Here is a 27,082-nt window from a genome sequence, read left to right as displayed (position 1 = left end):
CGTCGGTATTGTTCTCCTAATAGATCTACTGCATACACAATACCAACTTTTAACATTATATACAAATACCAAAGTGAGTGAGTTAACCTATCTTCTGCTCTTGTATATACAATAATGATAGAAATGAAACTTGATTGTTTGTTTTTTCTTCTAGTTTAGAAAACATTAAAAGCAGATATTAGTCTTTTCTGTTGATCAACATATATTCAAATTCACATTTTCAGAGGTTCTCCTCCAAGTTTGGATCTTTAACATCTTGGCAAATAGTTTTAACATTGACTCGTGTGTGTATGTGTGTTTTCTTCTTTTAATACAAAACAAAACCTCTGAATCCGATTGAATTTCCAAAGCTTTCTCGCTGGTTTAAATACAGTATAAAAAATCTTCAGTGCTGTGAATTTGTTGTAAATATTATCACCGAGTGTACCAAAAGGTACGTTTTACTGTGCTCAAAATGTCACCTTGGTCAACTCATCATATCCAATCCCACATCTGGTATATTATAATGTTGATATCAGTGATAATACGAGTCCTAATACTACATTCGGACACAATCCATCCTCCACATCGGGCCCAGCATAAACCCTTGGTGCACCTCTATGAGCGATTGACCTGCTTCTGTAACTAAATTACCCTGCAAAGGGACTCTGGAGAATCTTCCTAAAACACATGTGGCCAGTCTTCAACGTCATGCTGTTAGTACATCACTGTGGTTTTCAGAAAAAGTCTTCCATCTGCTAAAAACAAAACAAAGAGAGACAAGATAATAAGTACAGTGAACAGAATTGATCCATTAAGTAAAGATAGGAAAAACACAAACTGTAAACCCTCGATTATGTCACATTTTAAAAACATAATATAGCACTTATGATTCAAAGCACTTCACAAATGACAGTCTGTGCGTAAATAACATTTAGCGGAGGAAAAAAAGCTGTAACAATGCCTTCTTCAACGTGTACAATCTAATGAGCTCTGTCCATTTCCAGGGAAACCTTCACCGGCAAGTGCATGCCTGAATGGACAGCAGCTCTCTTTGCCTGTTCTGGTAAAAGCATCTGTTAGGCATGGCTCAGGAGCTTGTTTGACGTTTATTACCAGAACAGTTCCTCTGTGTCCGGGAATGCTGCATCACTGCATTTAAGCAGCGTTTGCTCTCTTGTGAAGTACAACCAAATAAATCAGCAGAAGGGGTGATCAAAGATGCATTTTTTTTGTAAGTTATAGTGGCATAACTATGAATAAAATATATAATAAATGAAAAGGCTAAACATCAAATTGCTGATACATTACGTTAATACATTAATGTTAATTTCATGGTAATTGAATTAAAAATGGTTCAGCTCATTGTAGATAAAAAAAGGACTCGTGTTCCAGAAAATATCTATTATTAATTATCCATTAGACGCTGATGCATTGCATTTTATTTAACCCAGAAATATTGATTAATGTGAAACTAAATCTGATGGACATTGATTAATTGCCGGGAGTGCATAAAACTGCATTATGCCATCATGTTTGTTTATGTAATTTATTTGACTTACAGGTATAATATTGTGATCTAATGATGGCGATTAAATATCACCAAATGTATGACTCTAACCCTCATTTGAGTTTTTTTTTTTTGGTTGTGTTAATGCAAACAGTATAAACAATGCAAAAAAATGTGTATTTTTGTCAAATGTATATTGTAGTATTTTACCTGATTTTCTTTCTAAAACCTTTTTTATAAAGACTACTAACTGTACAGCTGCCACATTCAAGAGCAAAAGGTTTGTATTATTATGGTGTATTGGATTATCACAATGTGTTTTGAGTCTATGTGCAAAGATATGTCCGTGTGTAAGTGGCAGCATGCATACAAAAATAATTTATAAAACATAGTGTTACTGTAATCAGTCCCTCCAGGATTTTGTGATTTTGCAAACGCTGAATTTATTGAAAATCAAGCAAACTCCACAAAATTTTGCGGATCTTGCATTTTTCTTTGCTTAAGGGGGCTGATAATATTGATGTTAAAATGTTTTTAAAAAATGTTAAAACTGCTTTTATTTTAGCCAAAATAAAATAATTAAGTTTAATGAAAATTTTCTCCAGAGGAAAACATATTAAATACTGCACTGCAAAACCCAACAGTCAACTTTATCAAATGAAATGAGTGTAGTTAAATAAAAAATTTACTGAAAGTTAATTCTACTCATTTGAAAAGAGTTTTGAACTCAGTGTTGAAGGTAATGAGTTAATTTAATACCTCATTACTTCAACCTAAATGTTCAGAGTACTCATATAGATTATAGTTTCCTCAAATGGTTTGAGTTACCTTTAATTTTTGGGGTTTACAGTGTGTGAAAAATTCCTTGCTCTGTTAAGCATATTTTGGAAAAATTTTTAAAAGGAAAAAAAAAAATTCAGAGGAGGGTAAATAATTTTGAAACAGCAACACTTTTAATTTTTTTACTAGGATGGCCTTCATGAGAGACTACATGTGCAATGATTCAGTGGATTTTGATCTTTGACCTGTTACGTGCACACGCTTTAGATATAAGGATACAAGATATTTTTTTAAACATACAGTATCTTTTAATTTTAAGTGTGATTTTATGAGTTACAGAACCTAATGTCTGGGTCTAAGAGTAATAAAAATATATTTAATAAAGACTTTCGTCTGTGGTATATTTTTTTACAGCAAATCAACACAAAATAATGGTGCAAGTATTGCCGCAAAGCTGCAGAGAAATAATTTTAGCCTGCAAAAATCTGAAAAAATATCCAGCGAAATCCTGGAGGGACTGTCTAATATTCCAAAAATCTTATAGCTTCTTAGTAATAGCTTTCATCCATCCATTCATACATCTATCCATCCATCCATCCATCCATCCATATATATATATATATATATATATATATATATATATATATATATATATATATATATATATATATATATATATAAACAGTGACATTATGTAGACAAAAGGACAGTTTTTGGCATTTTTTTTTATCAATGACACCATTAAACAAATGCATACAGATGTATTCAGATCACTAGATTCTGATTGGCTGAGTTTTCTAGACTGCACCATATTTGGTACAGACATTGTTTGATATCACACATCAACAGCAGTGCAGTATATCAAAAATCAATCCCTAGAATTTTAATAATAATAAAATGCCAGAAAATATGCAATTTATATATTAAAATGCCACAGTTGAATATCAACACCCTCTGAACAATGACGACAACAAAAAACAAGCAGAGAGCTAATCTTAAATGTACAAATTAGCATATTAATTCTGGGTCAAATGAAGTGTAGCTAAACTAGCTTGAGTAAACGGTGCCAGGAAAGCTTCTCGAGTGGGAAGAATCGAACGGCTGCCATGTTGTTTTATGAAAGAACCCCCTCATTAAAATATGTTAAAACTTTGGCATTTTTATATTCAAATCAAGATGAAAAGTTCATTAAAGAGGATAAATATTTCATAAGATGCTAAATAAAACAAAGGCATTTTTGGCTTCTCTCAGCATAAAATTCCTTTGAAAGATTAATTAATACATGTAAATTATGCAAATTATGCCCATGCAAATATTTTATGAAGACAATTAAGGGAGCCATTAATTACTGCCTTTTTTGCTTCAGTGACATTCATTCATTTAATTTTAATTTCACTTTAACTGTTTTGATGTTTAATCTTGCAACAAAGAACTTTATCTCCCCGCACAGGGTCGTGTAAACTTGCAGAAAACATCGCGAGGCGAGCGCTGAGCATCAGGAACAGATACCGGGGAGATATTATGTTCGGTATCACAAGGAATTAGTGGCGAGATGTGCTCCCAGAAGCACGGAGCCAGGAAAAACAGTCAAGCTTATTCTTGGAATGGATTCAAAACACTGGAAAAGCAATTAATAAACACAGACTGTGTTAATATAGCAGAATTACAGAGTGTGACAAAAGACAAATAGAAATAATTAGTTCTCTGAAATTATGCTCTCATTATTTTTTTTCCCTCAACAGCCAAGTGCTGAAATTATAGCACGTCTCTTTGCTTTTTATACAGATTGGAATAGAATTTTTCCCTCACATGCAAGTGTAATTTATCAGCATTTTTTTTTATGTTTTTGCCATTTGAGAGTAATTATGCCACACTGGTTGTAGGCCACAAGAACCATGACATAAACACACACACAAGCACACTGTTGTAATTGAACAGACACACATGATGTTTTTAAACACACATACACACTTCTTTTTGGCCAGACTAAGCCAATTCTTGAAGGGCACTGACCGAACAACCCGTGAAATGATTGCATCTTGTGAAGCAATAACTACAGTTTTGACAGTCAAAACATACCTGTTTTTTTCCAAATCAAATGACCTCAATGCTTCAAATTTCATTACTGCTCAAAGATGAAAAGGGATTTTCAAGCATCAAAACAATAAAAGTGTACTGCAGCTTTATTTCATCTATAATTTTAATTATTAAAATATCCACTAAAATGTCATTCAGCGGAACACTAGTTTAAATGCACAAAAATATGTCAGGGATATTTAAAACAAGAATCATTTGATGAAATATTAAAAGATCATGGTTAATTAAATGTTATTTTAAATCTTTTCTACTATCCCTTTTGTTTCATTTGGGCCTAATATATTTCATCTGTTAGCCTGAATGAAAAGAGAACATTATTTCACCCATATTTTGATGTATTACTTCCACAAACGTTATTTGAAACATCAAAGTAGACACTTTAGTAGCACTTAATGAGCTTCCTATTTATATAACATCCCTTTTTAGTCATTTAATTTGATGCAGACTCCAAAACGGGACCAAAATCTCGTCTTTGACCCCTATATGTCTGCTCCAATATGAAACTTCTCACAGTGACAAGCTTCTTTTTAATCTACACTTATTCTAAGTTTCTATATCTAGCAATTAATGCTGGAAAATTATTAATCTTTAGGCATAACAGCCATCATAATGCTAATGACATTATATGATCCAAAAAAATCCTTTTCTGCTCATCAAGTCAATGTCACTTGATTTAGTCGGGGAAAAATCTCACTCCTTTCACTTGATCTTCATTTATTTTTACTAAAAACTTCCTGCACACACACTCGCACACACAAAAATTAACTAGGCTAATCAAACTGGGTTACGGGGCTTTTACTTGCGACGGGGTATTAAAATACCATTTGCCACATTTCATAGCAATTTCCACACACTATTTTCAAAGGGAAATTGAGACCACTCAAGACGACGTTTTTTTTTTTTTTGGTATGGCATGTGCTGCTGGGTACAATTAAAATAGACATCAGTGGTGAGCGACTTCACACTTAAGGTGTAGTTAAAATAGTGTGACTGAAACATTCGCAAATGGGCAAGTGGATTTCTGTGAAAGCAAACCTGATTGAAGCAGGTGCATAAACACCCATAAACCCATGAAGTGTGTGTGCATTTTTTGGAGTGGGTGTGTTGTGCTCCTGTGAGGTAACTCCACTGTGGGTCATCTTCAGATAATGAAACTTCTTATTATGCTCATTAAATTGCATTGGTCTCTGAGGTGCACAACATAGACAGGGTCTGACTGTCAAGGGGGTCTATGTTTAAAATGTTTCTTTTCTTATATCCAATCTATTGAGCCAGACACCATTTTGACCATGAATATTCATTAAAAGACTCAAACACCCATGTTGTCTTATCCTGCAGTTAAATCTGTGATTCATTCATTTTCCTTTGGCTTAATTCCTTTATTCATCAGGGGGCGCCACAGCGGAATGAACCGCCAAGTTATCCAGCATATGTTTTAAATAGCGGATGCCCTTCCAGCTGCAACCCAGAACTGGGAAACATCCATACAAACTCATTCACACACAAACACTAGGGCCAATTTAGTTTAGTATTCAATTCACCTATACCACATGTCGGGAAACCGGAGCACCCGAAGGAAACCCATGCCAACACAGATAGAACATGCAAACTCCACAGAAATGGAGTCCAGCCAGTATTTGAACCAGCGACCATTTTGCTGTGAGGCGACAGCTCTAACACTGAGCTACTATGTCGCCATCTGTGTTTCAAATATATCTATATAAACCATTGTAAATAAAATAAAAACGCTTAAATCTGCGTTTGGCCTAGATAGAGAAGTTGTCTTAGAGTTATGAAACGGCTTGCATAACGGTCTTTTCAATTATACATATTAAAAGCATTAAAATGATCCCAGATCACTGGGATAACAGTTTATAGTTCAGGTATAAACAATGACGTATATGGTAGCAACCAAATTAAAGTAAAACACCCTTTGAGAGAAACTTGACCAGGTAAATGAAAGCACAGCTAGGAAGGCTAACTTAAGTTGTTACAGTACATTGTTACAATTATATGTTTAACCATTAGTTCAAGAGATTCATTCAAAAGAATGATTCATGCAGTAATGAAACAAGTAAATTCGGTTTGCATTTGTTTATACAGTATGAGTTAACCCTTTACAGGACGATTTAAATCGTAATCAATGTCAACAAATGTAGTATATAAGGTTCTTCACCAGGTAAAGGATTTAAAGTAACCAACAATGAAGAAATATTTTAGGTAATGTTATTATGAACATTAAATTATAAGTTATTAAAATTTGATTGGTCAGTCTCGACATCACAAGGTATGTTATTTTTAGATAACAACTGCTAAATAACACAGGCTCATCTGATAACTTCGACTCACCATGACAGTCAGTAAATATGTTCAAATCCAAATACTTGCATCCACATTCATATACAGTGCTCAGCATAATTGAGTACACCCCATTTTGAAAATGAATATTTTTATCAATTTCATAGTGAATATGGGTAATATATTTTGGTGCATTTGTACAAAACAGATTTATTAAAGAAATAAATGTATTACAATAATACTTTAGTCACATAACATCTTTAGAAATGGAAAGATAATACATTTAAATGTATGCAAAATATTGCAAAACAATTACAAACTACATTTCAACAAAATTGTATATATTTTTTGTTTCTCTTGATTTTTGCTATTTTTGAAAGTTTTATTTAATATTTTTAACATTTGACCTACTAATTTTTGAAGTCTACTAATTTTTGTAAGGTATTTTGTTAGATAAGCTCCAGATTGTACTGACTAAACTAATGTATATGCACATATAAAATATTGTAAAGCATCCTACAGAAAATATTAGTTTAAATAAGAGATTTGTGGGGGGTGTACTTATATAAGCTGAGCACTGTATATCTGTTTGTCTGTCACACTGCTGTTTTTGACTGCTTTACATGGTTTCATTCAGCTGTTATAATTTCTATCTGCTTTGCGTATAAAGACTATTATGTATCAGAGGAAAAAATTGGGTCTAATTTTGTGGCAAGCAGCTGTGTTTTAACCAGAACGTTTTCTCTCAACGGGCTCCTAGATTTAACTTTATCCCTATCTTAATACACTGTAAACTAAGATTAACAACTGTTTAACTACTTTTCAGGTGCTGTGTAAATATCATTGCACCTGCTGCAGCCATGGTTGGGCAGTATAGTTCCTTGAATATGGCGCCAGAATAAGAGTATAGTTCCTAGCCATATCAGCCAAAAAAACTTTTCAGTTTCAATTGGATTACACAAAGTTACTACAGAAGAGTCAAGCGTCAAACAGAACAATTATTTATTTGATTTATTTGAATGAAGTATTTTTGGCCAAGATGCTAATGGTCTAATTTAATTCAATGATCTATGCTAAGCTAAGCTAAAGTGCTCCCGCCAGACCCAGAGATCATCAGAATGGATTTAAAAAAAATGGTAAAACCATTTAACTTGACGGAGGTTATAAAATTTCACAAAAGTGCAGTTCTCCTTTAACAAATTAATAAATTCAGTAAAAAAATATTGTTCAATCTTAGTTCATGTTAGCCGATGCTAATTAAAGACTTATTGCTATTTCATTGGACATTAAGTCATGTCATTTTTTGCATTTTCAAGCAAAAGCCTCTGTTTTAATGCCTGGTACAAAAGAACAATGACACGAGAGGTATTAAAAATCCATTTTTTAAAGTCGTGCAGGTTTGGAACTACATTAAGTTAAACAAATGATGAAACTATATCCACTTTTTGGGTGAACTGTCCCTTTAATAATATCCCTTTAATATATCCCTGCTGTTAAAAACTACAAAACAAAAGCAGAATTTTAATTGACTGAGTGGGCTTGTTTAAAGTTTAATCTTCTTCATGTTCCTCATATAATATCCTATCAAACTCCCTCACACACTTAGCTCTCTGAATCAGCAGACCGTGCCATTGTCATACTGTACGTTTGCGTGATTTTTCCTGTCTAGAGATGTTCTTTCGACAGATCTCACTGATCTTGACCTTCCTCTTGAACTGTAGGGTCTGTGGCCCAGATGGCCGGCTGCATGCATGAACAGCAGGCCGAGTTAAAGCGAGCCTCATATACTGAAGCCGAGCTCAGATTTATAGTCTCCTCAAAAACACGTACCTTGTATTGTCCTCTCAGCATCTGTTCTGCCACTGCTGCGGTCAGTCTCTATCTCCTGGGTCAACGAGTCTGGCGAAATGAAAAGATAATGACGATTAAACATCCATGACATCTGCGCTTAATTAGGGAAGTTTTTTCCAGCCTCATCTTTGGTGATGGGCGGAGGGTGGATGTGCTTGGGTCGCTCAGGTCAGGGCCAGATTTGACCAATGACTGGATGGTGTTACGAATACTGAACAGAGAAGTTTGCACATATTAGGCTTATCTTATGGTTATTGCAAACTTGGTGGAGATGAAGCCAATGTAGAATATTCTCTATTAAAAACGTGAAAAATTCAGAATTATTTTAATATTTTTATTCTTTTAATGTTGCATCTCTTTTTGAAGTGCATGCATTGAGGTGTAACTATAATGTAGTAACATAAGGAAATACAGGGGGATGGAGTATAAAATAATTTGGATTATGTTTTGGGGGATATTTATATATTCAATATATTATTCCTATTGTGAAAAAATCAATAATTATGGCAGTATGTTGCGCATAAAATACAGTGTTACAAAATAAATCTATGTATGTCATATTAATTTTAACCCTTGTGCACTGTTTGAATTTACTACCCTTTTGTTGTGTTCGGGATGAAAGCATCCACTGAATTAAAAAAATTAAAAAAATTTAAAAATCTATCAAAAACAATGTATTCAAAGGCAACGCTGTTTCACATGTCCAAGACTTTGATAAAAGGTAAAAAAAAAATCCAGTTTACAATTATTTTTCATATTGAAACTGTCATTTTGTGTTTTTTTACTCACCAAATCAGTGACATAACTGATGAATTTGGCAATTAAAGAGTTAAAATCTTGTTGTTTTCTAAGCAATTTAGCAGTTTTGATCAGGACTGAGGTTCATTAACAGATTTATGCAAAGAAAATTGAAAAATAATAATAATAATATATATATATATATATATATATATATATATATATATATATATATATATATATATATATATATATATATATATATATATATATGCAGTTTTACAGCTGTTGTTAAAGTTGGTTGTTTTCATCCCGAACATAACAAATAACTAGTAAAATTGCCAAGAGTGAATCATTGAGCCTATTCTGAAAATATGTGTCAAAATAAGATTTATCACCAAAAAAAACCAACATTCTGCTAGCTGAAACACAGAAAAAGTTATGGCCATATTAAGACTCAAAATCACCACAGAGTGGATGAAAACATCCCCAACAGTACATAAGGGTTAAATATAGTAATTTGATAATGTGCCTTTTGTTTTATTTTTCTTATGCACATGCTTATTATAGAACCATCACTATTTAACTCAATTATTTAGTTTTTTTTTTTCTTACTACTTTATAGTTATAGTTTTTTATCTTAGCTTTTGTCATTTTAATCATTGACTTCATTGGTTATGTTTTCATCTAACATTCATATTTTATTTTATCTAAGCATTATGTCAATTAATGAAAACATTATAATAGCTTGGTACAAAAGTTATTTTTGATAATTTGGAAAAAGTATTAGCCAAGACTGTTAAATTTCTGTTAAAACATGTTAACTAATGCTAACATGTTTCACCAGCAATCGTTGAATCACTTGAATTGAAACATATCTGTGATCTTAATATTTAAAAAGACATTCTCTTTATGAAAGAAGTGCTTGTATTGGCATGTATTGCTCATAATTGAATGTTCTCTCATCTTATTACATATCTTCATACAATACTTTCTGCAAAAATCTGATTGCTTAATCTTTTCTTTTTTCAAATGAGGTTTTTTGGTCAGTAGTTGTGTACTAACTGAGAAAAAGTTGCCCTGTATTACATCATACTCAACATAAAGCTTTCATTTTGTGAAAATGACTACTTTACTATATTATCTCTCACATACAGAAGCATATTTCATCAGAATATGCTCATCAGGCAACTAACAAGCCTGCTAGACATTGCAGTTGTGCACACTATTTAAGTAAAATGTCTCACCGTTGAGTGATCTGAGACTTTCTGTAGGTGATGTCTGTTTCAGGGTCTGCTCTGCCTGCTCTCGTCGTTTCGACTCATATTCCAGCGCCTCCTGCAATTTCCTCTTGGCTTTCTTTTCTTTCTTCAACCGCTTCTGAATGATAGCTGTGCGCAAAGAATACAGAAAAAGCAGCAGTCAAGGACCCCAGTCATATGCGGCAGCACATCTAATATCGAGGAGCAAAGGAAGGAGAGCTAATTTTCAAACTCCCTCGGAGAGGAAAAATTCATAGAAAAGTTGCAGCTGAAAAAAGAAAAACCGTTCTTGTTCAATGAGAAATTGACTGTGTCATTAGCGAAATAATTGAGCCAGCGATAACCTGGATTAACCTAGGTTAAAATGCCAATGAGACGGGGTTAAGGGAAACTTTCTGTAAAAAAGGAATGGAAAGAGGCGAGCTGAATTTTAAACAGAAGAATGCTGGAGGGCTGTGGGCACATTTATAAGGATCCTTCTGTGAAACTGGCTTAATAAGCTCAATTTGATTCATTATGTAGGATAAATACATAGAACATGAGACTATTAAGCTGCACTTACTGTATAGCATTGCTTTTGTGCAGAAAAAAAAAATCTAAATCTTTTATTGATGTCAAAATGTAGTTTATAATTATATGTTATGCAGTAAGAGAGTATTGTAACTAGAGGCCATCTGTAATGCACATATCATTTTTAATCTCAAAGAGAGTTGAAAATTATTAGCTAAACTATTATCAATCTGCAGTCCAATCATGACTTTCCCTGGAGAAATATTGTGGCTCATTTAAAAACATTTACCACATAGATGACTTATTCATGTTTCCGCGAGTTTAACCACACACTTGAATAAAGGCTTTGTATATGCTTCTAATGCACTCATTGTCTATGTATGTAGTTACGGTAATATACTGTATTCCCACAAGCACTTCTGCGTGCATAATCAATATGTGCTCATGTATCGATCGTAATGTGAATATGCCTCATTCTGCTCGATTTATGACCTTGTCTCTATCACTTTGGCTGTACGCTTTTTTGTGTGCTTGTAATTAACAACTGAGCTTGTAACAGGGCTTTTCGGGTCATTTTAATGCACTTTTACACTAATTGCTCTATGCATTAAAATGATGAATTAAAGTTCACTTGTTATAGAGATTCCTGCATTTTCAGAAATAAAAACATGGTGTTTGTTTTTGCGAAAGTCATCATTAAAAGGTTGTGATTGTCATGAGTGATTGTTTATAGTATCAAAAGTAAAAACATAACAAGAATAAAAATAATGAAGTCAGTACCAGATTTAATTCAGTGTCACATAATACTTCAGAAATCGTCTAATAGCCAAACTGGTGCTCAATTTGCATTTTTTTTGTTAAGACCGCTGAAGTAATAATATGTTTTGTTTTTCAGCATTCTCCAATTAACAAAGTTTAGAAGCATTTCAAGAGTTCACACATAGCAGATGATTTATCATAAGCTTGTTTGGCATGCTGTCCTAGGAGAGAGCCCTGCACTCAAGGGATCCTCGAGTCCAGGGCTCCCTCCCGTTCGCAGAGCGAGAGTGGATATTGAGCTCAGGTAGATCTCAAAAACTCCCCGGCTGAAGTGGCTAAGGTAAACTAAGGATTCACCCAGCCTCACCAGAAACTTAGGATTGGAGGATTACGATTAGCTAATGTGGGACCGGATGTGGTAAATCATAAGAACATGATCCTCTCTAAATTAGTTAATAATTAAACTTTACTAATTTGAAATAAACAGTTGAAGTCAGAATTATTAGCCCCCCTGCTTACTTTTTTTCCCCCAATTTCTCTGATTTATTTTATCTTTGCCATGATGACAGTAAATAATATTTGACGAGATATTTGACGAGACACTTCTATATAGCTGAAAGTGACATTTAAAGGCTTAACTAGGTTAATTAGTTTAACTAGTCAGGTTAGGGTAATTAGGCAAGTTATTGTATAACGATGATTTGTTTTGTAGACTATCAGAAAAAAAATAGCTTAAAGGGGCTAATAATTTTGACCCTAAAATGTTTTTTAAAACATTTAATCTGCTTTTATTCTAGCTGAAATAAATAGACTTTTTCCAGAAGAAAAAAATATTATCAGACATACTGTGAAAATTTCTTTGCTCGGTTAAACATCATTTGGAAAATATTTAAAAAAGAAACGAAATTCAAGGTGGTGGTGGGGGGGCTAATATTTCTGACTTCAACTGTATATTTTTTGTTCATAATATTAATCCTTTCAAATGTCTTTACTGTTAGTTTCATTCATCCTTGCTCAATAAAATTATTTACCTTTTCTCTGATACCACATTTATGAATGTAAAAGATAATAGCATCATCACACATTTGATCATTTACTTGTCAGAAATTAAAATGTATGATCAATCTTAAAAAAAGAACTATATTTAAATTACTCAATCAAATTCAAAGAGAACAAAAATAGGACTTTTAAAAAAAACTAAATTCTGTCAAATTTCAGCTCTCATTAGTTATTGCTTTAATAACCACCTAGTAATGCAATTTTGCTTGCCTAGGTAAAACTAGAAATATCATAAAAACTCCCCAAAGCAGGTAAACAGCACTTACATTTAACTAAAAATATGTCAAATATATTTTATTGCATAACATACTGCTCATAGATAACAAGTTCTCAACACAATTAGTCAGACTGAGAATGTGCATTAATGAGCTGATTAAAATAAAACAGTTGAAACAAATAGATGTAATTTTTTTATGTGACTAGAAAAAAAATATGCACTAATAAATGTGATTCACAAGTGCAAACATAGCTCCTTAATGAAAAAGGTAATTTCTGAAATTGGGCCTTATCATCACTTTTTTAGAACTGAGAATTCAAGGCAATAAGAGATATAATGAATTGCGCGTACAGCATGTGGTTTAAATATGTGTGTGTGTGTGTGTGCGTGCGTTTGAGTAAGACACACCTCTGTTCTTCTGCTCGACAGCCAGTTGTTTCTCCAGGGTTTCTCTGAGCTCTCGCTCTCTAAACAGCTCCATCTTCAGCTCTGTTTTCTCCAGCTGTACTTGTTTCTCCTGAGCACGAGCGTTATCAATCGCCACCTTCAGTAAACCCTGCAGGAGACAAACACACCTTACACACCTCCTCAGGAGTCAAGAAACTGTTTGAATGGTTCACTATATGCTAGAGTAGTGCCACTCAAACATTCAAACATTGAAAAGCATGTTGAAGAAACTGTTTTCGTCCATACTATGAAAGCCAGTGTTAGACAGACAAACTTTTTTAGTTAATTAATAAAAAAGAAACGCTAATAAATGGTCACACTTTATTTTGATGGTCTGTTTGTTGAATTTAAGTTACATTGCATCTACATGCCAACTAATTCCCAATAGATTACAAGTGGACTGTTAGGTTGGGGTTAGGGTTAGTGTAAGTTGACATGTACTTGCAAAGTTTCTTATAGTGACTTAAATGACTGTTAAAGAAGCAGTTAACAGATACTAAGCAGGCAGTCTACTAATACTCAAATGGACCATCAAAATAAAGTGTTACGAATAAAATAAATACATTTAAATTTAAATCAATTAAATTAACCAAAGGAAAAATACACATTTTTTTTTCTTTTCCAAACCCCCAAATTTTCCAAAAAACAAACTCGAAAACACCAATAAATTAACATTTTACACTTAATTTAGAAGCAGCCCAGCAGACAACCTAATATTAGGTTATATTTAGGTCGCCAATGTCTAAGAACAATGGTATTGTCACATCCAACAACGACATGAAATGACGTTGATCTTTGGTTGATTTTAGGTTGTGTTGGAAAGTGATGAAAATCCAACGTCAAGCTAACATCTTAAACCAATGTCATATTGAAGTCAAATACTGTTGAAGTCAAAAAAAGTTTATTCAGCAGGTATGGCAACCAAAATCCAACATCTGATAGACGTCATATTGGTAATGAACATATAACATCAAGCTGTTACAGACGTTGATTAGACGTTGCTATTTTGTTATTTTTTAGGTTGGACACTGACGTCGACCTGACGTTGCAATCTGACGTCAACCCGATTTTCATTTCCAAACAAAATGCAACGTCCCAAGAGGTTGGAGTACAACATCAATTTGACATCATGTGCCTGCTGGAAGGGTTATGAGTCTGTTTCATAGTAAAATTTGTGCCACTTTTGTGGTAGTCACTTGGAGTTGTGGTGCCAAAAATGAGTAATGTGAACCGATGTTAAAATAGAAAACTGCGTAGATGCTTAGATGCTTTGTGGGGTTCATTATTGCAGATTTTGGAAAGTCACAGGCAAAACTGCATAATAAAATATGGTTTCAGCATTTGTGGGAATGCTTAGTAATATTTAATATAAAGATGTGCAGTGCCTTAACTTAAACAGGTTGTGAGCTGCATTTGCCAAATTAATGACACTGACCATTCAAATATGCAAATGAGAACAATTGGACTCATTTACTAATTACTGTGTAGATTTTATATGCACATTGAATTCCTGATGAAAATGTATATAGCCTAATTAACACAAATTTGTTCTTAAACTCATTCAAATGTTGAATTTGGAGTGAATATGTGCACGTGTTTGGTCATTTGGTCAAAACACACCCAAACTTTATCAGATCTTCTGCTTAAGTTACAGACTTTTCATTAGGCAGCATTTATACAAAACATGTCGCCCTTGGTGGCCGTTGTTTGTTTAAAGTCTTGTGGAGGTCAACTTCTAGTTCCTCCTCTATGACATCATGCATGTCATCACAGATGGCAAATGATAATAGGTTGGGAAGCAATGTGTAGTCTAACATATTTTCTTGATCCCGACACAAGACTTTACAGGAGGATTCAAAACTGCATAATCAGAAACAGGGCAGCACGGTGGCTCAGTGGGTAGCACGATCGCTACACAGCAAGAAGGTCACTGGTTCGAGCCCCAGCTGGTTCAGTTGGTATATCTGTGTGGAATTTGCATGCTCTCCTCATGTTCGCATGGGTTTCCTCTGGGTGCTCTGGTTTACCCCGCAGTCCAAAGACATGCTCTATAGGTGAGTTGAATAAGCTAAATTGGCCGTAGTGTATGTATGTGAATGTAAGAGTGTATGGTGTTTCCTGGTGTTGAGTTGCGACTGGAAGGGCATCCGTTGCGTAAAACATATTCTGGATAAGTTGGCAGTTCATTCCACTGTGGCGACTCCTTATTAATAAAGGGACTAAGCCGAAAAAAATGAATAAATAAATGAATGAATGAATGAATGAATGAATGAATGAATAATCTGAAACAGTGACTATCATAACATAAAAATACTGCATAGTCCAAACCTACAGTCTCATAACCGGACATCAAAATGTCATGGATCAAAATTGAGACTTCTGAACTTCAGTAGCAAGTTCTGTAAGAATGATCAAACAGCTGCTTGTCTTAAAACAACACTTAAAGAGGTATTTGCTGCACAAACGGCCCGGTGACCATTTCAAAACAATTATTCCCTGTACGCATGCAATTAAGCCAAATGCAATGGGCTATATCATACTAATTGTTCCTTGGTATGACCCCAATTTAGACTAAGTTGCTTTATCTCAATTTTCTGCTTGGGTTCGTTTTGTTGATTTGTGTGTGAATGTTCAATCAAAACATTACCCTGAAATCATGATTAAAGATGACTGACTGAACTGAGTCCTGCTAATTAACAATGGGGCCGAAAGCGGCGCGATAGATCTGATGGCCATATCACAAGAGCAATGAGCAAACCTCTCACTCCCCATACTGTACCCACATCATTAGTCTCAGAGGCGGTGTTAATCAACTACATTCATCTTTCTGACTGGGTTTTACTTGCATGACAACCAACAGTGGTGATCAAGGGAGTCGTGCTGAATTTATGCGGCTATGCGTTTGTTTTGATAGGAAAAAAACATCACAGCTGGAGATGTACCCGGAAAAAAGCGTTATATTAACATTTTTTTTGACACGGCCATGAATCAAGGGTATGAAGTTAAAGAGTTGATTCTTATTATAACAAAATGCAGAGAATAAAATAACATAACAATAAAGAGACAACTAGAAAAAAGTTAATTTCTTAGAAATGATTTATTTTATTAGGTTTAGTTTTGAGTAACATTCATTCTACTCTATATGAAGAGGTCAGATGCTAAAATTTTCCTTTTAAAATCATATTTTTTTCTCAGGATCCTGTGTGTAGGTTCAGTAATTTCACTTTTATTCCAAAGAATGCTCTTTCATTCCATTTAATGTAAAACTATTAAGCATAAACAAAGGAGGCTGAGAAAACTGCTCACTTTCAAAGACAGCACTCTTCATATAATTTTCATCTAATTATTTTTTGGTAATATTTTACTCTATTAAAGACTGATAAAATTTCATCCAGATTTCAAATTAAATGTGATCATTCAGAGCAATTTTAAGAAATATTTTTCTTATTTTTCTCAATATTCATTAATAAATCAAAAATTACAGTTGGCAACATCTTCTAACTGTCACTTTAGCGTTACCAGTAATACTGACTTGCATATGATTGCTTGTGCTTTTCCTCTTTTGGAAGATAAAGTGTGTGCTAAATGATTAACTGTGAGGAGCATAAATATTTCTTACTGCATAAATGTTTGACTTCATCTCAAGCGTGATGATACGATCACTGCACATTGCCATCCGTTCACTATATTTTCCAAACGGCGGCTTAAGATTGCCGTAAATTGTGATAAACAACTCGTTGTGCCATCTCCTTCCATTATGTGTAATCTTGAGCATCACTGCTGTTTACTGTGTTATGACACAAGACATGATAACATCATGACACCTGTCATCTGGCCAGTCCACAGTAGGCTAAAATAAAACATTACTATAGCAACCAACTGAACGTCTGCCACAGTTCAAGAGGAGAAAGTGCTGCCGCTGATAGTGATGCTTTATTGGAATTAATATACTCACTCATGGTTTACTTGAATGCTCATTTAGAAGTTTGTTTTATTTTGATAAATATATTAGAACTAAGGCTGCACAATATTGGAAAAATCTGATATTGAGATATTTTGTTTTGCTGCGATATATATTGCGATAATTTCACCAGATGATTTGAATAGCTTTATTTGGAAGGTTTTTTATTCATTTCCATCGACCGGGATAATAACGTTTTTTTAACGCAGTTCATCTACATAAAGTATAATAAATTACAAGCATATATAAAAGTGACAGATCAAACATTTGAAATAAAAAGTTAAATAAACACGAGAGTCTAGCAGTATTCAAATACAGATGAACAATCAAACGTAAAATAACATGGTCATCATTGTAAAAATAATTTAAAAAAATAATATTTCATAATATCTTCATCTTTGGGTGACACAGTGACTCAGTGGTTAGCCTCAGTGGTCACCTTACAGTAAGAAGGTTGCTGGTTCGAGTCCAGGCTGGGTCAGTTTCTGTTTGGAGTTTGCATGTTCTTCCCGTGTATGTGTGGGTTTCCTCCGGGTGCTCTAGTTTCCTCCACAGTCCAAACACATGATAGGTGAATTGGATAATTGGACTAAATTGGCCGTAGTGTATGAATCTGTGCACGAATGTGAGAATGCATGGGTGTTTCCCAATACTAGGTTGCAGCAGGAAGGGCATCTGCTGTGTAAAACATATGTTGGATAGGTTGGTGGTTTATTCCACTGTGGCGACCCCTGATGAATTAAGGGACTAAGCGGAAGGAAAATTAATAAATGAATCTTAATCTGTTATTCTTTAATAAATAATCTAATCCTGTTCAGTGACTATTGCGCATACACACATTGCAATATGATGCTCAAATGATATATTGTTTAGTCCTAATTAGTACTGCTGAAAAACTTATTTAACTAGTCTAGTAGTTAAAAGGTATCAGCTGGTCTTGGTCTCCCTACAGTACATGCTGTATCATTCAAAATATACACTCTAAAATACAAAAGTTCCAATTTGACTGTAATGCCATAGATCAACAATTTGCTGTTCTCCAAGAAGAGCAGTTCTTAATAGAGCTGTTTATCTTAGAGTAAAGAACATTTTAATAGTATAATGAACCCTTTTAACTATAAAATAATATTTTTTGTTGAATATTTTGTCAAGAAAATATATTTTGTTTTCAATTAAACTTACACACATGGTTGGTTTTATTTAAATAATAAAATAATTTCAGAATTTTCATAATAAAATTTCTTTTCATAAAATGGATGTACTGTCAAATATAAATGCCAATATGTATGTGTGTGTGTGTGTGTGCATATATATATATATATATATATATATATATATATATATATATATATATATATATATATATATATATATATATATATATATATATTCACTACTGGTCAAAAGTTTGGGGTCAGTTTTATTTTTTTCATGTTTTTTTTTTAAGAAAAGGACTTTGTTCATCAAGGCGGCATTTATTTATTAAATGTAAAAATTGTTTTAGTATTGATAAAAAAATTCAAATGTAAATAACTGCTTTCTTATTGTATGCAGTTTCAAATGAAATTATTATTACATTCAATATTTCTTTTATTACAATTATTATTATTATTATTATTATTATTATTATTATTAATTATTAAATATGATTAATTAATATTAGGGTGATTTCTGAAGGATCATGGGACTTTGAAGACTGGAGTAATGAAGCTGAAAATTCATCATAAAAATCACTGGATTAAATGATAAACTACTTTTGAACAGTTATTTTATAGTGCAACAACATTTAATAATTTTACACTTTGTACTGTATTTTTGATGCAGCTTTGGTAAGCAGGAGAAGCTTATTTTAAAACATTTAAAAATCCTACTGACCCCAAACCATTTTTTCTGGAATGTGTTTTAAGGGAGTTGTGTGGCACTAAATTACATTTATTTTTGTTTTAATGTATTATTTGTTTTGGTCCAATTATAAACCATTAACCATTTTTGAGCACATACCAGAAATTTGAACTGTCTAGTATAAACTGAAGACTCACAGCATGTTTTTTTTAATCTAGTCTAAATATTACCAGTTCAATATTTAGTAGATCATATAAATCAGCAAGCAAATAAAATGGCTCAAGAAAGACTATACATGATGTACCACTTTCCACTACAGATCTTCAGACAGCAAAGTCTCTCACCTGGATATTAGTCAGCAGGGTTTCTATAGACGACAGGCCATCAGGGAAGAGGAAGGGTGAGGGGAATCCTGGAGGTAAAGTCTGCCCTGCCAGCGACAGTCTCTCATAGCTGTCTCTGGCTGTCGGCGTGCACATGGGAGTTTCTTCTGGTGGCAAACAGACAGAAACATACACATTCAGCACAACAGACGACACACTCCACGTAGTGCTGTGCTGTAAAATAAATCATTATTTTACTGAATTGGTGTTTATACACCCAGATTGTTTGTGAGATGTAAAATTAACATCTATACAAGCATGCCCAATCAAGCACATATGATTGATAGCCCATTCTGTCACTGTCACACAGCACTCTATTATTGATGCTTCTGTATTTATAGCCACTATAAATGCTTGAGAGATTTTACATAAAGATAGAATGAGAAGCCCCTTTAGAAAAAAAAATAGTCATTTGCATTTTTGGAAAGCATATATTCTCGGTAGCGTGGAGGGCACAGATATGTTGGGAGAAAAAAGCCCACCCGTTCCATATGGCGCTAAAACTCTGTGATAGGAAAAGACGGCACTCAAGCAGATGCATATGGCAAGCTGAGATTATCAAGGGCTCTGGCTTCTCAACAAAGGCCATATGGCACAAGGTGGTGAACCCTCTTTGACCATGTTTCAACACTACTGCTGCCCCCTCAGCAGACTGGCAATGCCATTTTGGGCAAATGAATTAAAACCCTCGGAGGAATCGGTGCATAAAAAATCAATATGATTGGATTAGATTCAAAAAGGAACGCGGCAGAAGAAAACAGAGGAGTAAAATAAATATCATTTATTTCCTCTCAGTCGATGGTTGACACATAAATGTGCAGGTGTAAAATGTCACAGGTGGGGCGGCTGTTAAAACCCTCTGGAAATAAAAGAAAAAGGATTTTATGTCTGCCAGACAAATAAAAACAGGGGCTGGCACATTAAAGAGTATATATTTTATCGCCTAGTCCGCTGGGACTTCCTGCTGAATGTCATAAGGAGAGAAAATGCTGGGACGAGCACTGTAAAGTCTGCGGCATGTCTTCACAAACAGCTTTCTAAGATTAATCACCATGTCTACTTGTTAAACATCGTGCGTATGGTAAATGAAAGCAATTTAAAGTACCCTATGTTAAAAAAATAATGAAAAAATGAAATGCTTTTTATAGTGTTGTAAACAGTTATGTTGCAATCAATATGCATTACATTTACATTTATACATGTCGCAGACATTTTAATCAAAATCTATTTACAATGCATGCAATATATTTTAACAGTATGTGTTTCCTGGAACTGAAAACCATGACCTCTGTGTTGTTCTAGACTTGTTTGACCAACAGCTATGGGAAAACTGCAGTAAAAATGGTTTCTGCTGTTATCATACTGTACAATTTCAGTAATTTATAAGTAACATAACATGTAAAATGTGTACTTTAATGCTTTAAATAACTGAAAATTATTAAACGTCAAATATTGAAGAAATGTTCCATCGCCATTCAGTGTAGAAGATATATTTATGTAAAAATTAAACACCATACTTATTTCGAATTGAATGCATTGAAGTATTTATTTTACTACAGTATATGTATGTGTTTCATGATTGAAACCTTCTTGCTGACAAATGGGTAAAACCTACACTGTGGTTTGAAAGGCAGTGAACAAATTTGAAAAATGACAATAGTCTTTTAATTTATCATCAAACGATTCTTGTTCTAATGGTGCCTGACAAGATATTTGGTGTATAAATGGTAATAATTTGGTGTATAAAATATCATGGCAAGAATGGATAATAGTCAGTATAAAAAAGTAATAATAATAAAAAGCTGTATTACACTTCTAGGGCCCTATTATACACCCAGTGCAATAGGCGCAGGACGTGTTTTCAGACCAGCGCAACCCTCATTTTCACGTTTTGCACCACTTTGCTTAAATAGCAAATCCATCTGTGCCACTTTGTGGACTCATGGGTGTTTTGGTCTAGACAGTGTATCTTTTGTAAATCATGGTAAGAATGGATAATAGTCATTATAAAAAGGAATAATAATAAAAAGCTGTATCACACTTCTATGGCCCTATTATATACCCAGTGCAATAAGGCGCAACACGTGTTTGGTGCGATTTGTTGCTATTTTCAGACCGGTGCAACTCTAATTTTCATGTTTTGCGCCACTTTGCTTAAATAGCAAACCCATTTGTGCTATTTTGTTGACTCATGGGTGTTCTAGTCTAGAAAGGAGGTGTGTCTGAGAAACTGAAATAGATCGAGCTGTTGACCAAGTAAAAGCTGGTCTATGCGCCTATGCAGGTTCAAACACACAGGATGTACAGCAGCACACACACATCTTTAAATTTGAAAAAAAATAAAGAATTAAAATGTTACAAAAATTATTATTTACTACATCAATATAAAAACCACTACCTTTATGCCTTCTTCACGTCAGACGGCTTTTTTCAGTTTATCCATGATAATCCATGATAATTTTTTATTATAATGTTATTATTATTAGCAGTATTATTTATTATATGCCTATTTATATTTGTTTTAATAAAAACAAGTTTAGGTTTGTCCATCTGTTGGGTGTTGGAGACATATGCATCACCATTTGGGCCATAAGAACAGGACATGTGTTTGGATATAATTCAGTTTTTTGACCACACTTCATTAATATTGTTAATTTATTCATTTGCTGGACATTAGAACTGAAATTAAATATGTAGGCTAATGGATGCCTTCAGTGGAATGCGTACAACACGGTTTCCTTATCCACAAAAGTAAGTAAAAAGTAAAAGTAAAGTAAAGAGAAAGCAAAGAGGCAGAATGGAGGTGGCTCGTTCTTTATCCTTATGTCGCAGATAGTCTGTTTAACTGTTTTCTCGCTAGTGTAGCGTTTAGATTTTCCACTCACAAATTCTGCCATGTAAATAGCAAATGCCCCATGGCGCGATGCAACTGACTCTTAAAGGGAATCATACTCTGCTTGAATATGCTCAAAACACACCCATAATTCATTAAGAGAATAAGCACAACCCTGTTAGACCATGTGCCATGGCGCAAACCACATTTTTCCATCTTTAAAGTAGCAAAAGTGGAATCAGACACACTCTTAATTTTTGTGCGCCATATGCTTTAGACTTTGCGCCTAGATCGTTAAAATAAAGCCCCTAATGTTTTATTTTATGTTCCAATTAAAAACATCAGTGTATGCACATCTAGAAAATTCTTGAAGGCGGGTACTTGATCAAGCCAAACTCAATAGAAAAACTGCAAAAAATATAGGCAAAAGGACAAATTTAATAGAACAACATTTCAACCTACATGGTCTTCACCAGGTCAAATGCTCAATACTCCAAATGTCTTTTGTTTTTGATTCATGTATGAAATTAGTATGACAATTGAACCTATATTTGTTTCAGTAACCATTTAAACATACGTACAACCACTAGACAACACTCATTACATAAAACAAAAAAGTTTTCTATTCATTTGAGTATGGGACCAGCATCTGAAAGGAAATAACATGAGCTTGGACACTGAACAGACACTGGGCCCTCTGGGGCCCAAATGTAAAGCAGATTCTTGTTCACTTCCTCCGATCAGTCACCAGTGCCTGTCAGTGCCCTGATGACATCATCTGCCATTCATCAGCTTCGTAAGGGCAGACCTGTGCCATCTGCTGCATGGACCATCATAACTCACACACAAACAAACACACACTGGCCATCAAAACTTAACAGTCACTGCCTTGTACAGGCTATCATAGAACTACATCCATCACTACAAACACACATGTGTACAGGCCTCCATCTACACACACAGACAAATATGTACACACAGACTAGCATAAGTCACTTTAAAGCACACAGGCCTGAGCTGACACTATCTTCACACTGTCATAGCCAGCTGTCAATCACAGCTGAAGTCTGACAGAAGAACAGGCCATGTCCATGCACAAAAATCCACAAATACCACAACATGAGTCAGATTCAGCTCATCTAAAGGCAGGAAACAATGGATGATACATTTTAAGTCTATACTGTACATGTAATGCATTATGAAAGAACAGAGTAAGCTTTTTGATACATACTGTTGTACATCATATTTATTAGGGAAGCACTAGAGATTTTTACCATATTTATTTTCCCACTATTAAATACAGATTTATTTTTTAAGTCAAGTTTAAGTCAGTTTAAGTCCTGTTTATACATGATATTTTTCTCAATCTGATTGCAAATGGACAAGGTGAAGCACAGTTGTTAAATGTTTTAAGCTTAAATGTTACTTCTAGTGTAGATAAAACATATTCATTTGTATTGCCTTCTGAACAGCCACAAAAGACCACCTACTAACAGAAATGTTTATCACGCTAGCCAGACAGGATTTCAATTTTGCTGTCTAAAACTGTACATTTAAAATAAAAAGTATAAAAAAAAGCAAATGTCCTTTAATGGTTTAAAGCATTGAGTGTGGTTTTTGGCTGTCAGAGCACAAACAAAAGATGCCGTTTTGCACAAATTTCTCCTTTCACTTTTACCAGATTATTTAGCAATATTTTATCTAAAGGTCAGACAAAAGCCATACATGCAGCTGCCTACAAACTTTTACCTTAAAGAATTTAGAAAAGCAGTCGAAAGTGGACAAAAGGGATGGATATAAACAACAGGTAGGAATGTGCTTTATCTTCTTGTGACCCGATTGACAAAAAACATCCATGTTAAAACCAAGTGTAACAGGATCTTAAATTGAATGAATACACTAATAATTTAACACTGTAATAAATATATTTTTATTAATAACCCTACTGCTCTACTGCACGCATTATGGTGAATCTATAAAAAAATTGACGGTTTTTCTTTTTTAGAATGGCTTAACTTGAAGTGCTGTAAAAAAAAATTTTGGGGAAAAATGTTGTTTTTGGTACTTCATGATATGTTGCCATGTGGCAACAATGTTCAATAGTGGATCTGACTTAGAAATTTCTAATTTAGAACTTTCCTTATAATTAATAATTTTGTTGGATAGGCTAAATTGTCCGTAGTGTATCAGTGTGAATAAGTGTGTGTGGATGTTTCCCAGTGATGGGTTGCGGCTGGAAGGGCATCCGCTGCGTAAAAACATGCTGGATAAGTTGGCGGTTCATTTCGCTGTGGTGACCCCAGATTAATAAAGGGACTAAGCCAAAAAGTAAATGAATGAATGTATGAATAATAATTTTGTTGTTTAAAATGATTTATTTGGAGTTGCAGTATTATAAGCTTTAACACAGAAATGACACCTTATACATACTTTCCAACAACTAAAATTCCAACATCTTTCATTCATTTCATTCGTTTTTGCTGAATATTATTGAAAACAAACATAATATTGTATTATCATGTATAACATACAGTGAATAAAAATATTTTCTCCAGTAAATATTATAACAAATAAATAAGTCTAATATATCCAGATGCATCAGAATAATGTAGCTACTAGCTAACAATGTTTAGTAACATTGTGTATTGTAATATTGCAAATTCCACTATTGCACAGTGTTGCCATTTGGCAGCACATACATTTGATCGATTTACAAAAAACTAATTTGATAAAAATAAATTTGAGTTGGGAATATGTCATCATAACTTACTGGAGGTGATGTTTCAGATTTTTTTGTGGATCTGACATATTTGATCGTTTGTTTTTATTGACGTTTACATTTGCATTCAGCAATTACACACAATAAATACCAGTCTGTCAGAAATCGCGCCACAGAAAAACACTGCAAGTCATGTGGCTAAACCAAATCACACCATTGGCTAAACTAAGGTCTTCTCTTTCCAAACAAACAAAAAAAAAAATAGAACGTTGGTCTTACAGAAACAGTGGCAGGGAAATGAACATAAATATCATGTTGCCATATGGCAACACAATTATTTTTACATATTTCATTGTGTTGGATATTTTAAAATTGGATGTTTTTACTCTAAGAACGACTATATGTTTACAGAGTCTTTAACAGGTTTTGAATCATTTACATATATGTGAATTTGTCTATTTTCAAAGGATAGACATCGCTTTTGGCAACCACTCTAATTCTTACTTATTTATTCATCCATAGCAAAAATGTTAGGGGTTAGCTATACATGCACACCATGGTTAATTAATTTACTGTTAGGTATGTTATTTATGTCCTAATACAGTCTTAATTATATTATATTATATTATATTGTTATATAATATTGATAATATATAAAATATATATAATATATATTGATAATGTAATATAATATGTTATATTGTTAATATAATATAATATAATATAATATAATATAATATAATATAATATAATATAATATAATATAATATAATATAATATAATATAATATAACTGTTGTATGTATATACAATAATACCGTTTTATGATGTGAAAATAAACTGTAAAGTGCATCTTAATTAGTTATTTACAGTAGTTAATTAAAAGCCATACATTTCTTTTGGATTTCAGTTTAAGTCACAAACCCCAGAATCAGGCCCTCGTACAGAATTAATATGTGTTTATATGACTCCCTAAATCATGCACAAACACGGCACGACTCGAGGAGCCCCACTCCTGCCATCAGTATTCACTAACGCCAGCCAAGGCTTGGTAACAGCTGGTCCGACATTAATTAGTTTAAAGTATTTATTTCAACCATCTCCGCAGCAGATTGCAGCAAAACATAAGAGATTATTCCGAGCATCTGCAAATGCCCTGGAAACATTCAGCCAACCAACAGTTGAATATCAGCCGCCACTATTAAGACTTTACGATTTGAAATTCTTGGACGGAGAAAAGGCCAAGAGGAGTGCTGGGAACCCATAGAGGGTCTCTCCAAATTAACTAGCATTTTACTCCAGTTCATTAGCAGCCAACTAATGGAAGTGCATTTGCTTGCAATCAAATGGTAAAAAAAGAAAATGTTTCTAATGCAGTTTGGATGCAGCTTTGTGCCATAATCAACAAATCAAGTAAACATAGTGAATTACACAAATTACTGAATACACTCTATATTTTCTTGCCTTTGTCACATTTACGGCTCTGATTCTTCAGATGCCAAACATGTAGCGAATCTGCAAATGAGAAACAATAGAGGAGAATTGGATGTCAGAAGCCTGTATTTGGTTTGCAGCCACCGTAGTCCTGGATTTGGTGTTGGCATTAATAATACATCATTGCTTAAACCAACTTCTGCTTTAGACTCAGCAGGACCTCGCCGCAAACACAATAGTGGATCACAGGGTGGTTCATATTGCTTTGTTACTAGGAAACAATCTGTCATGCATTAGAAAGCAAACAGCACATTTCATCTCAAATGACCAATTCGGCTCTCAAATAACAGAAATTTGCTATTTTTTTGGTCCGTCTCCATTTACATTAGCCACACTCGAGCGCG

At 33.8% G+C, this 27,082-nt stretch overlaps 1 protein-coding gene across 3 annotated transcripts in view; it reads right to left on the bottom strand.

Moving 5' to 3' along the window:
* Positions 1–297: 297 nt before the first annotated feature.
* dachd (dachshund d) overlaps positions 298–27,082 on the bottom strand; it is a 170,028-nt gene continuing 143,243 nt past the window's right edge. The window contains exons 7-11 of one of the 3 annotated variants that reach the window (XM_056465443.1): positions 19,655–19,797; positions 13,469–13,616; positions 10,501–10,644; positions 8,495–8,563; positions 298–737 (exon numbers count right to left, since the gene is read on the bottom strand). In XM_056465443.1, coding sequence (XP_056321418.1) covers positions 697–737; positions 8,495–8,563; positions 10,501–10,644; positions 13,469–13,616; positions 19,655–19,797 — 545 coding nt within the window. In that variant the 3' untranslated portion in view covers positions 298–696. Of the gene's footprint in view, positions 738–8,494; positions 8,564–10,500; positions 10,645–13,468; positions 13,617–19,654; positions 19,801–27,082 lie in introns of all 3 variants that reach the window. The other 2 variants (XM_056465441.1, XM_056465440.1) reach the window with 2 other exon arrangements.

This window comes from Danio aesculapii, chromosome 9, assembly GCF_903798145.1.
Source record: "Danio aesculapii chromosome 9, fDanAes4.1, whole genome shotgun sequence".
Taxonomy (NCBI): domain Eukaryota; kingdom Metazoa; phylum Chordata; class Actinopteri; order Cypriniformes; family Danionidae; genus Danio; species Danio aesculapii.
The sequence above is the reverse complement of the archived record's forward strand: the minus strand, read 5'-3'. Positions and strand labels throughout refer to the sequence as shown.